This window comes from Paramisgurnus dabryanus, chromosome 20 (genome assembly GCF_030506205.2).
Source record: "Paramisgurnus dabryanus chromosome 20, PD_genome_1.1, whole genome shotgun sequence".
NCBI lineage: Eukaryota > Metazoa > Chordata > Actinopteri > Cypriniformes > Cobitidae > Paramisgurnus > Paramisgurnus dabryanus.
Window position 1 is genome coordinate 35,239,504 of NC_133356.1, and position 13,104 is coordinate 35,252,607.

Consider the following 13,104-nt stretch of genomic DNA (forward strand, 5'->3'; position numbering starts at 1 on the left):
TTAAACATGGTAGATTAATGTGAGAGTGCAGTTTTAGAAAAGCGCTGATGGGAGTAAACATTTCTGCAGGTGATTTACTGAGAAGGCAAAATGTTAAGTATTAAGCAATTTTGCAAAAAAAAACATTAAAAAGAAATAGCAATGTCCCATATGCTATTTGACTTCCTCTGGCATTGTGTACGGAGCTTAATGCCCACAAGGTGGAGCACAAGAAAAGCTAAATAATAATGCAGAAAAAAACTAAATTAAATATTACCTAAGTTATGTTTCAACAATTATTAACTGAATAAGCTAAATCACTGTTTGAAAAGTATGACCTACTTCGCAACTCATAAGCATATTGTTTTGTAAACCATAAAGTAAACTAAATATCTACTTAATCAGAAAATTAATCATACAGTGCGTAAAATAAGTATAGAACAAGTTACCATTTTCTCAAAAGACATATTTCTAAAAGTGCTATTGACAGGAAATTTTTACCAGATGTTGGTAGGGGTGTGACGGTCATTATAGAACCGTGAGACCGACGGTTATACTGTAGTTGAACACCGTCATTAGAACTCTATAACCGCCAAAACCGTGTTATATAAAATATTTATATAAAAAAATAACATAAAGAATTTTTAAATACTAATTAAAAACAATTGTTTACCTTCTGTGTTACACGCCCCACCATGTTTTTATGCAGTGAAAAATACAGAGCGCAGCAGACACTGACAACGCTGACATACAGGACAGACCAGGTTTACTTTCTCTAAAACTTTTGAGATTAAACATATTAAACAAAGTCTCACCTTTGAAATCATCTCTTCCTTCTAGTTAATTTATAGCATCAAATAAACATAGATGACCATAAGAAGGAATGTTGTTTTAACCGCGGAAAGGCATCAGTACACCTTTTAGGGGCAGTTGTAGCCTAGTGGTTAGAGTGCCGGGCTTGTACCCCAGCGTTGCCGGTTCGAGGCTCATGACCGGTGGGTTGCGACTGTGGTGCCCTTGAGCAAGGCACCTTAATCCCGTCGCTGCAGGGATAGCTGCCCACTGCTCTGGGTATTTGTGTGTTCACGACTTGCAGTGCGTGTGTTCACTATTCACTGGATGGGTTAAATGTAGAGGTCAAATTCCAAGTATGGGTTAGTTACCATACATTTCAAATCCTCCCATGCTTATCTACTAACTCTCCTGAAAGCACATTCACTGCTAGTTGTCTTTGCTGTTAATTTTAAATAAAAGTAGAGCAAGTAGCTAATCCGTGTCTAGTTTATTCAAACGGCGGTTTCACATCGCAAGTGTGAGCACTGAGCAGCGCGTCGGTGGAGAGCATTTGCTGCGTGTGGCCATTGTGCTTTTACATTGGCTGCGTTTGCATGGATGCATTTATGAGCAAAACCTCTTCAAGACGCTTTTTAATCCACATTGTTTTCATGCTGTTCTGGTCCGTGTAATGACAGATATAGACACAATTACAGACATAAAAAGCCCATGGCACAAATCTGTTTCTCTGAAGATTATTAAGATAGATGATAGATAGTGGATTAATTTATGCTGGGCAGAGAGTGACAGCGCAGTCTTCTGGCAACAGTGTGTTTTTTAAATATTTCATTGCTTTCTGTCATTATTGTTTAAAACACACTTGCCATCACATCACATTCATGACTTTATGGTAAAATGGCACTTTCGCGTCAATCCAACCGATGGTTATGTTATGAACCGTCACATTTGACTCACGTCATAACCGTCATCACCAATTCTGAAACCGGCACACCCCTAGATGTTGGTAACAACAATGGTAAGTTATGTGTAATCATGTAAAATAACACAGGCAAAGTATGCTTACTGAAATGTGTTTAACCCCCTGGGGTCCGACCATTTTAGAACACTGGCAGAGGTTTTGACATGCTCTTAAATTTGGCCTTTTTGGTTGCTTTAAACCTATTAATGGCTAATATCACATAACACTGTATTAGTGGCTAATATCACATAACACAATATCTCATTCACACCTGAGGAGATAAAGACCCAACTCCCTAATGCCTCAATGAGGAATGTTGTGTTAGAATAAATTTGAGGAGACTTAAAGAGAAAATGTTTGGCTTGTAGTTTAATATTAAAATGGTTAACAATAAAATATATAAATAATTAAAATAAACATCTGCAGTGATTAACCTTAGTTATATAAAAAGCTGTTTTTTAGATGACTGTTTTCAGATGCACATCGACTGATTGTCTAGCTTCTGTTTTTATCAATGTTTTAATGCGTGTGTTTCTGTAAGCGCGTATAAACTGTTTAAAAACACGTTGGATATGGCATTGCGTCCATATGCCAAGTACTCGCCTCTCCTCCTAAACAATAGTGCAATGTATGGAAACTACCCAGCTAACAATTTTTGGTTCCCAGAACGTTCTGGGAATGTTAGCTCATGGGTCCCAGAAAGTTCCCAGAACAGATACCCTAACGTTCCCTGCTGGTTCCCCAGTACCTCATTACAGATAATGAGATCAGCCAGAAAAAACAGTACTCTCTTTACTTCAATACAGATTATATAAACAGGCAATATTTGTTTTCGATTATAATTAGTTTGTTTAAAAGTTGACATTTCAAGGTTTTTTTATATATATATATATATATATATATATATATATATATATATATATATATATATATATATATATATATATATATATATATATATATATATATATATATATATTATGTTTGTGTTTGAGTTTTGATTGATTTTTGTAACGTGTTTTGAGAAAAGCTGGCGGAGACAGAGAAGTCTGTAAGAGCAACATATATAGTTTCTCTATTTGACAAAAACACAAAGATTTGTTGTTATTGTGAATATACACAAATAAAAGTAGACTTGGGGCGCTTCATTTTGCAGGTGAAAATGCAGCAATCAAATTCAAGGTTCAATTCAATTCAATTTTAGTTATATAGCGCTTTTCACAATTGGTTATTATTTCAAAGCAGCTTTACATTAATAGAAGCAGGGGAAAACACAGAAAAATCGACAGACAATATAAGTAGCAAAATACAGCGGCTATGAATAAACTATACAAGCGAGCGTATTAATAATGTCTCGTATACAAGAGGGTGCTAAGTTAAGCCAATGTCGGCTGACTCCCCGGGATACTGACTACCCTTGATATATATTTATATTTATTTATTTATTTATATGGGATGTAAACAGATAAGGAGATTTAACGCGTTCCGTCGTTGGTCAGGCATCGGCTGGGCATCACGTTGAAGGTCGGCCAGTAGATCAGTTGTGTGTTGACCTTCACGGCAGCCGGAACTGGGTCTGTTTGTCTCAATGTCCTCAGGTTCGAGGAGAGAAACAAAATCCTATTAGCGTAGGGGCCGTTTGCATGGAATGCAAGTGTCCAATAGTGTTGTGTTTTAATATGTGCTTGGTTCCAGACAGGCTAGCTATTGCGGCATTAATAGGTGTTCCAAACAAACTCTGGAGCAGTTCGTTGGTGGTGAAAACACGATCCAACCTCGAACAGACCTAACTGCAAAAAGTGCGCATTTTTTAACTAATCTGGCTGCCTTAGTGAGCTGCACTGTGAAATGAGGAAGTGTTTGTATACGGTTAGCACAAGCAACAAAAGCCTGATGGCAGCTTGCGGACAAACTTTGTCGTTTACAGTGCATTAAAATATTATTTTTAAGCCGCATCTGCACTTTATTCTTAAAATTAATTGTTTGCCTAAAATGGTGTATACAAACTATGTAGTATAGACCAGTGGTTCTCAAACTTTTTACATCAAGTACCACCTCGGAAAATATTTGGCTCTTCAAGTACCACCAATGACCAACGTTAAAATCCAGAAGTGTAATAGGCCTTATGCTATGCGGCTTTCACATAGGATGCGGTGTGTGCCGCACTCGCTGCTGTGTTCAGCGCAGCCAAGCGATTTGTGCTCTGATGGCCAGACCAAAGTAGGCGGGGTTTTCAATAAATTACTACAGTGTTTTTATTTGCGTTAAATAGTCGATGAGGAATTCAGAGACTGATGTTGCCCGTCTCCATTTCACGTAACTTTAAGCTGCCTACCCATAACAAGCTTCTTGACTTAAAACACACCTGACATGCCAACTTGAATTGCTACGTATTTCCATGACACGGCTTTCCTTCCGATGTCTCTGTAGGAGCATAATCTTGTCAACTTTTCGTCCATTTTGCTTGTTTGGATGCCCCGTTTCTATTGGCCACGCGGGTACTCGTCACAAAGCGCAGCGCAAAAATTTAACTATTTTGAATTTTGACTTTGACGCTTTCCTCGACGCAACAAAAAACTGCCCTCGCACGGGGCAAGCCATTGAAATGAATGGGTTTCATAGCGCAGCGCACACCGCATCCTATGTGAAAGCCGCATAACTATTCAGAGCTATGCACAGCTCAAAAACAGTGTTTTATTGCTAATAAGAATACATAACACAGAATACACACATTATTCCTTATATAAATATTTATTATTGTCAGCCAACCATTACAGAGTTTGAACATTAACGCTGCACTGTGCTAACAAGTAAATAAAACTTAAATAAGATGATAATGATTAAATTAATATATGCCCAAAAGTTAAATAGAAAACTGTACTGTACTTAAATATATTTTCAGATTAATCACACCCTACTTATTAATTTGCAAAATTAAGCATATACTAATATTTTTGTTAAACATTTTTTGTTAAACATCATTTACTTTATGCCACGAAGTAAACCATCAGACTGAACATATTCAGTCACTTTGTGCATTTAAATGTAAATACATCAATGTATTTGATGATAAATTTCTGATGAGGAATTTCTTTCGAAAGACTCTCGCAGACCATCGTTACCAAGGTCCTCACAGCACTGAATACAAACTTTGTGCCAGCGTATCAAGCCCGGCCACAGTGGTGGTGGTCTGACTAACTGATTTTAACGCGTTAATAATTTAATAATCTTAATAATTAATGTTTTATAGCACCTTTAGAAATATATTTACAAAAAAATGGACTCAAAAAGTAAAACTAAGAGTAAGAGTAAAAATTTTATAATACCATTAATGGCTTGTTTGAACTTAACGAATATTACCTCTTTCTACATTTTGAATAATAAATGTGTATCACTTTTAATTAATTGTTGCACAATGAAGTCTAACTTATTATTCATTGGCAACTTCTTGTACTAAACTGCTTTTTTTATTGTTTGCATGATTGATGTATGCAATTACGTCATGTGCAAAGTGATGTTAGCATTTAAGCTAGCTGGTGAGAGTAAATGGCACTATCAAAGAGTCTAAAGAGGCAAGTTGACAGCGAAAATAGAGCATACAAAGAACAATGGAAAGACGGCTATGCGTTCACCCAGGTTTTTAAGAGGCGCTCGAAGGCTGAACCCTTCGCGCCCTCCCTCTATTCCTCCTTGGGACCTGTCCATGGTGCTGAAAGCCCTGCAGGGACCCCCATTCGAGCCTCTGCAGTCTGCGAGTCTTAAAGGTGCCCTTCCTCTGTCATTTTTATTGCTTTATACTGTTGTCTGAGGTCTACTCATGACGTTTGCATGGTTTTTACATCCAAAAACATCAAAAGCAATAAGTAATAGGCCATTTTGTACCCTGATTTTGAGGCTGGTTAGAGAAATGATCCGTTTTAATGGGCGGACTGCATTGACGACTTGGAAGTAAACCCCCACCGCTATGATTGGATAACAGTTTTTCGTTCAAACTAACTTTAAATTTAATCTCATGTGTAATCAGTTTAATGTTAAGTGAGTGTCTTAAGACACAGTGTCTTTCTTACACACGCATATTTTATCATAAACCCTTTTGACACACACACGCGTCTTTTATCGTAAACCCACGCACAAAAACACACACACAAACACACACACACACACGCGTCTTTTACATAAACCCTTCGACGCGCGTGTAACGAACGCACAAACACACACATGTGTCTTTTATCACATTCGATGCGTGTACATCATGAATTCGCGTGAATCGCGTCCCTCTGAAGAGAAATCCCAGCCGCAACTGATAACACATAGTACTTAAGTGTTTTACTCACACAAACACGTGTGTCTTTTATCATAAACCCTTTCAAAGCGTGTGCAGCATGAATTCGCATCCCTCGGAAGAGAAAACACCGGCCGCCACAGTGACACATAGTACTAAAGTGTTTTACTCACACACACACGCGTATCTTTTATCATAAACCCTTTCAACGTGTGTGCAGCATGAATTCGCGTCCCTCGGAAGAGAAAACACCAGCCACCACAGTGACACATAAGACTAAGGGCTCTATTTTAACGATCTGAAACGCAAGTGCGAAGCGCAACGCGCAAGTGAGTTTGTGGGCGGATCTTGGGCGCTGTTGCTATTTTCCCGGCGTGAGAAATAACTCTTGCGCCGGGCGCAAATCAATAAGGGGTTGGTCTAAAGTAGGTTCATTATTCATAGGTGTGGTTTGGGCGTAACGTCAAATAAACCAATCAGAACGCTAGCCAACATTCCCTTTAAACGCAAGGGCGCAAGTTCCATGGCGGGTTGCTATTATTATGACGGATTTACCAGGCGCACGCCAGGAGCGGTTCACAGCCGAGGAGACCGACGTTCTTGTACGGGGGAATCCCACGCTTGCCAGCATAAATCGGGCACGCCGTGTAACGGGAGGTGGATCTGCCTCAGGACTTGACGCCAGCAGAGGACATCGCTGCGTCCACCCTCACCGCTGAAAGGGTTTGGGGGCTTTGAAATCGGACCCAAGAAACGCAAGCAAGGTCCAACCCCAAAGTACTCTTACAAATCAAGTTCATATACATTAAGGTTTCTTATGAAAACATTTTAACTATTATTCACATAAAATAAACGTAATACAGCCACACAACAAAGTTCTGAAAATATTTTAATCGTTATTTGCATGAGAATAAATAAAAACTATCACCACAATGCTCACCACTATGATTCCCCTTATCTCGTGTATTAATATTTTTAAGTGTAACAATTTATGATTTGCAAAAATAACTGTTGCATCTGTGTAGATTAGATAAGCAAAGTGTATGCGCGTTGTGCACGCTATACATTATGGTCAAGCACGCGCCCTTAAAATAGCATAATGAACCACGCGCAACGCGCCACTGACTTTAAACTAGTTTTTTTTGGTTAGTAGCGCAATTGTTTTTTGAAACTGCAAAATAGCATAAGAGATGGTTTGCGCCGCAACACGCCTCCTTTTTGCGCTGAACCGCCCAGGGAGCGCAAGTTCATTCCCTAGTTTGCTGACGTGCATCTGTGGAGGGAAAAACCCCGCTGTGCGCCGGCGCAAAATACGAATGATACATGCGTCACTGACAAAGTCAATTGCGCTGGGTGCAAGATAGGGCCCTAAGTGTTTTACTCACATTAGCTGCGCCATTCTGTCCGGATCCAATATTGATGGAGGAGTATTGCTTTTTAATCACAGTCTCTCTTCAAATCCAGCGTTCTTCTGAACATCCAAACATGTAGCAACTGTTATGATTCCCTCGTTTAATAGAAATGATGTCTCGACGAAAAACAATGGCCCGAATACGGTACGGTTGACGTTTAGCCATCCTTGCTGTAGCTTGTTATGAAAACTAACTCAAATACACGTAATATGTGGGCGCGGTCTCAAGTTAAAGAGCTCATGAATAGTAATCACCTCGATCAGTTCCAAGTCACACTGATAAGCTTTTCTAACTGACCTGATTTCTCCGCTTATTTCTTTTCAGTGGCTAGAGCTGACAGAGGAGGTGGAAGTTAATTTTCACATTCACGACACAACACAAACACATATGGACCTAACACATATCAAAAAATACAAGTAAAAAACGGTTTTATGTGGAAGGGCCTCTTTAAGTTTTTATCAATGAAAACTCTGACCCTGCTAGCATTGGCCTCCGTGAAGAGAGTAGGGGACCTACATGCATTCTCTGTTGACGATTCGTGCCTTCAGTTTGGTCCTGCTGTCTCGAGCATAACACTTAGACCCAGGCCAGGCTACGTGCCCAAAGTTCCCACCACTCCCTTCAGAGATCAGGTGGTGAGCTTGCAAGCGCTGCCCCCGGAGGAGGCAGACCCAACCATGGCTTTGTTGTGCCCCGTACGCGGACTGCGACTCTACGTGGATTGCACGCAAAGCCTCAGGACCTCAGACCAGCTATTTGTCTGTTATGGTGGTCAGCAGAGAGGGAAAGCTGTCACTAAGCAGAGGATGTCTCATTGGATAGTTGCAGTGGTGTCAAAAGTATTCATATTCATTACTCAAGTAGAAGTATAGATACTAGGGTTTAAAAAGACTTTTTTTAGAAGTTGAAGTATCAACTCAAGCTTTTTACTCAAGTAAAAGTGAAAAAGTACTGGTTTCAAAACTACTTAAAGTATAAAAGTAAAAGTAATGTAAGGAAAAAATGTCAGTACGGTAAAAAGCCTAGGCCGCGCCACAGGGGCCTTTTGTGCACTACCCTATGTCCTCTAAAAAAATGTTTCTAAAGGCCATAATAACTATAATGTTATATTAAAATGTTAATGTTAAAAAATTTGGGATGCACTAGGGCCTGGGGTAGGCAACAACAGTCTTGGAGTGCCGATGTCCTGCATATTTTAGCTCCAACCCTTATAAAACCTTGGCTACCTGTAGTTTCAGGTGACTTTATAAACCTTTATTAGTTTGTTCAGGTCTGCTTGATTAGACCTGGAGCTAAACACTACAGGACATCGGCACTCCATGTTGCCTACCCCTGCACTAGGCTATCTGTTTCAACCACATACGGTATATGCCAGGGGTGTCCAAAGTCGGTCCTGGAGGGCCTGTGTCCTGCAGAGTTTAGCTAAAACTTCCCTCAACACACCTGCCTCAAAGTATCTTGTCTGCCTAGTAAGACCTTGATTAGCTGGATCAGGTGTGTTTGATTAGGGTTGGAATAAAACTCTGCAGAGACACCGGCCCTCCATGAGCAGGAGTGGACACCCCTGGTATATGCCCATTAAAAATTAATACATTTCAATACAATGCAAACAAATACATTAAAGCAGTGGTTCTCAAACTGGGGCTGCGAGATGATGCCAGGGGCCCCAGTTTTATAATATTTTATGAAATACATTACTTTATTATAAATTCTGTGTAATTAAACCTCAGAATAAAAGGCTCTCAGAATGTACAAATGATCTATATGTCAAATCCTATGCCTTAATAATAAAAAAGACGTTTAAATAATTAAACCTCAGAAAAATAAGGCTACTAAACAAAAGCAATACATTGTATAATTTAATATGTTTTGTTTAATTCAAATTTTAAGTTTTTGAATGTTTATGTCATACATTTTCTTTGGGGGGTCGTGAAGGAATCCACTGTACACAAGGGAGGCCGCAAAAAAAATGTTTGATAACAACTGCATTAAAGAACCAAATATGTGTACTACTGAGCATTACAATGTGTTCCGTAGAGAGGAAGATATGAGTCTAGTTGCCTATAAATATTGTAATGGTGCAAAAAGTCAAACTTCAGAGCAGGGCCGCTGCTGGCCAAACTTTTACAGTGGTGCCCTCTTTAGTTAAAAAACAACAAAATCACACACAACTATAGAATGTGTGAGAATAGAAATATGCTATTGTTATCATCATTTATAATTGTATTTTGACAGCAACACAAACTACAATTATACAAATATGCTATTATATATTATAGCCTATATTTCTGCACTGTACTTGTGTAGCTAATGGACTTCAGTATACTTTACTTTAGTCAGTATAAATCCAAGCAATTTTGGAGAATTACTAAATGTCTTTCTTGTAAGTAAATTAAAAGTTAGGTTTAAGGAAACCGCTGATGTCTATAAACAAAAGCAAAAGTTGGTATGTATGGTTATGTGTTTGATTGAATTAACACTCAAGCATTCAGCTAAATAGGTTTTGTTAATGCAAACAAAATTTAGGGCAGTTATTAGCATAAACAAAACAACAAATGTCTTTAGCGTAGATATCTTTGCCATGCTTCAAAACGCAACGCAGCACAATGTCATTTAAGTTGAACAACTGAAGTTATATGATATAAATTGGTATTGTTACACTATTTAAATCACACAGATGAGTTGGTGTCAGCAGACAGCTATATATTTACACAGGCTTGTGAATGTGAACTGACCTGAAAGTGATGCGCGAGTTTTACTTCGTACTTTTCCATTTGAAGACAGAATGCCGCGTTCTGTTACTGTACAAACGGATGGCGGATGATATCAAAGCATTGCGAGAGCAAACTGCTCCGCATGCTTTCTAATCGCTCTCGCGGTTCTTTTATGTTTATCTTTGCAGTGCTATCGACCAAACTTTTGATCATCTGCAGTCAGCTGGGGGGCGGGGATTGCGTACAAACCAATAGGGTGTCGGAATGGTGTATGTTTATACTTCTCATCCAACCACAATCGCATTCATCTGGATGATGCAATTTATCAAGATAGGTTTTTTAACGATGACAAGCCGGAATGTAATAAAAAGAAAACAAGCCGAAATAATAGAAGTAACGAGGCGATTTTTAAAATGTAATGACTAGAAAGTACAGATAATTGCGTGAAAATGTAAGAGTAGAAGTAAAAAGTTGTCTGAAAAATAATTACTCCAGTCAAGTATAGATACCCAAAATATCTACTTAAGTAAGGTAACAAAGTATTTGTACTTCGTTACTTGACACCTCTGGATAGTTGATACTATCGCCCTGGCTTATAATCTGCAGGGCATTCCTTGTCCATTTAATTTGACAGCGCACTCCACTAGGAGAGTTGCCTCATCTTGGGCTCTCGCTCATGGTTCCTCGCTAACAGACATCTGCAGAGCTGCTGGTTGGGCGACACCTAATATGTTCATTAGATATTACAGTGTTCAAATCGAGCCTGTCTCCTCTCGTGTTCTTTCCTCATCAGGAGGAGCACGGAGAACAGACTCATAGTCGGCTTGCAGCCTCCGACTGGTGCTTCACAATAAGTGTCAGTATGGAAGTCCATTAAGACAAAAATACGTAATGGTTTGATTTGTCACTCCTCTGCTGCCTTGACAGCTGATGTTGCGGAGCATTGGCTGTCAGCCTCTCACTAGCTGTATCCTTGCGAACCTATGTGTTGGGCTTGGGCATCCACTTTGCGTCCCCTAAACGGGGTTCCTTTGTGAGGATTTTTCCGAGTATTTTTCTACGACGTGACGTCGTAGTGACCAACTGAAAGGGAACGTCTCAGTTACATCCTGTCCCGTCCCGTCGCCACAGGTGCTTCTCCCTGCTGTTTATGGCCGGTCACTTTCTTCCGGCTTTCTCAGCGAAAAGAAGCTAATTTCGTATTCTGCAGTTGCGGCTTATATACGCACCTGGCGGGGCGGCGCCAGCATTATGCAAATACCTCAATGCCAAGTTCATTGCCGTTTTAGTAGTATATCGAAGCAGATTGGTCTCTCTAAGCGAGTTCTCAATTCGTCGGTCACAACGTGACGTCTCCGTTCCCTCCTTACGGGAACGAGGGTTACATCCATAACCAAGACGATCTGGGCCCTGTTATGGTGAATTCAGTTATATTAAGTTTAATATTCATGTATACATTATGCATAAATACAAGCACATTTACAAAGCACAGAAAATAATAAACCACCGCAAAGTCACATGTAAATGTTTGTTCCAGTGTTCGTATTGCTAAATATGTGTCCACTACTGTTATCTCAGAAGCTAGCTACATGTATACTGATTCAGCAAATTTACATACAGTACATGTTGTTGTCGTGTAATAGGGCCCACAATGTTTTGAGCATGTTAAGAGCTTGTACAATGTGTTTGCTGTGTTTGTAGATATTGGCTATGAGAATCTAATTAACTTGATGCTGAAAGATCTCTTTAAACTGCTGGTGTCTTGTGTGGCTGAACCAGCTGAGACCATATCCAGAGTTGGCTGCTCCTGTATCAGGTATCAGAAGACCATTTACATGATTTTGAAATAACAGTAAAATGATGCTACATTTGATTAGGTATTGTGCCTCCTGTATGATAGCAGTAGACATATTTAGTTGGTCTTCAATGCTGGTTGTGTTCCAGGTATGTTCTAGTTACAGCGGGGCCTATCTTCTCCGAGGAGATGTGGCGGTTAGCATGCTGTGCCCTGCAGGATGCATTTTCTGCCACCCTGGAACCTGTAAAGGTGCGTATGATTATAACATTAACACAGGGTTGGGCATTCCTTGTCCTGGAGGGCCACTGTCCTGCAAAGTTTAGCTTTACAGGGTTGGAGCTAAACTTTGTAGGACAGTGCCCCTCCAGGACCAGGAATGCCCACCCCTGCATAAACATGCCCAAAAAAACAGCTTATGCATTAACAAAAAGCTTTTTGGTACTACACCAAAATGTTCTGTAACTTGTGTCACTTTGCATCACACAACAAACACCGCACTTGGATTAAAAACTTGGATATTGCACATAATCTATGCACACAGCATCCAAGACATAATCTATAAAAGACTTCTGCCTCCAGGTATGCAAGAAGGCTGTGTCATCTTTTTCATGTTTGAGTATTGACTTTTTCCTTAGTTTAACTGTAGATACATGTTCTGTGGTAAAGCCATACATTTTAAAAAAACAACATATACATAGCGAAGGTGTAAGGTAACGCAACCTGCATGTTTACGTCATTTTATTTTTGTTTTGATGAGCCCTTTTTATATTTTTTCTGCACCTCGTTGTGATTGCGAGCAGAGCAGCCTATAGAGTACTTCTGCTTTTTAAAAATAGTGTGTGTTGATAATAAATATTTAAACTAACATTGTGATATACTTGAAATATATATTTTATGTAGACGGTTTATTGTAGGCAAGTGACGTGTTGATTTGAGAGGCTAAATTGATCAAACATGTTGTCAATTTACTGTTGGCCACTAACCGCTTGGTCATCATCAAAAACTTACATTTAACAAACAAAAGATGTTTTGCCATATAAACAGACATTGTGTTTTACAATTTTTTATGTTACATTGTGTTTGTTTTTGGACATGTTTGTTTTGTGTCCATGCAGCACATTTGACAGATATCTGTTTTTGGACAGATATCTGTTTTTGGACAGATA

The 13,104-nt window shown here is 39.3% G+C and overlaps 1 protein-coding gene across 2 annotated transcripts in view; it reads left to right on the forward strand.

Annotated features, from left to right (window-relative positions):
- arfgef3 (ARFGEF family member 3) overlaps positions 1-13,104 on the forward strand; it is a 159,728-nt gene that overhangs the window by 110,161 nt on the left and 36,463 nt on the right. For both annotated transcript variants that reach the window (XM_065249244.2, XM_065249251.2), the window contains exons 29-30: positions 11,842-11,956; positions 12,085-12,187. In XM_065249244.2, the coding sequence (XP_065105316.1) occupies positions 11,842-11,956; positions 12,085-12,187 (218 nt within the window). The remainder of the gene's footprint in view (positions 1-11,841; positions 11,957-12,084; positions 12,188-13,104) is intronic.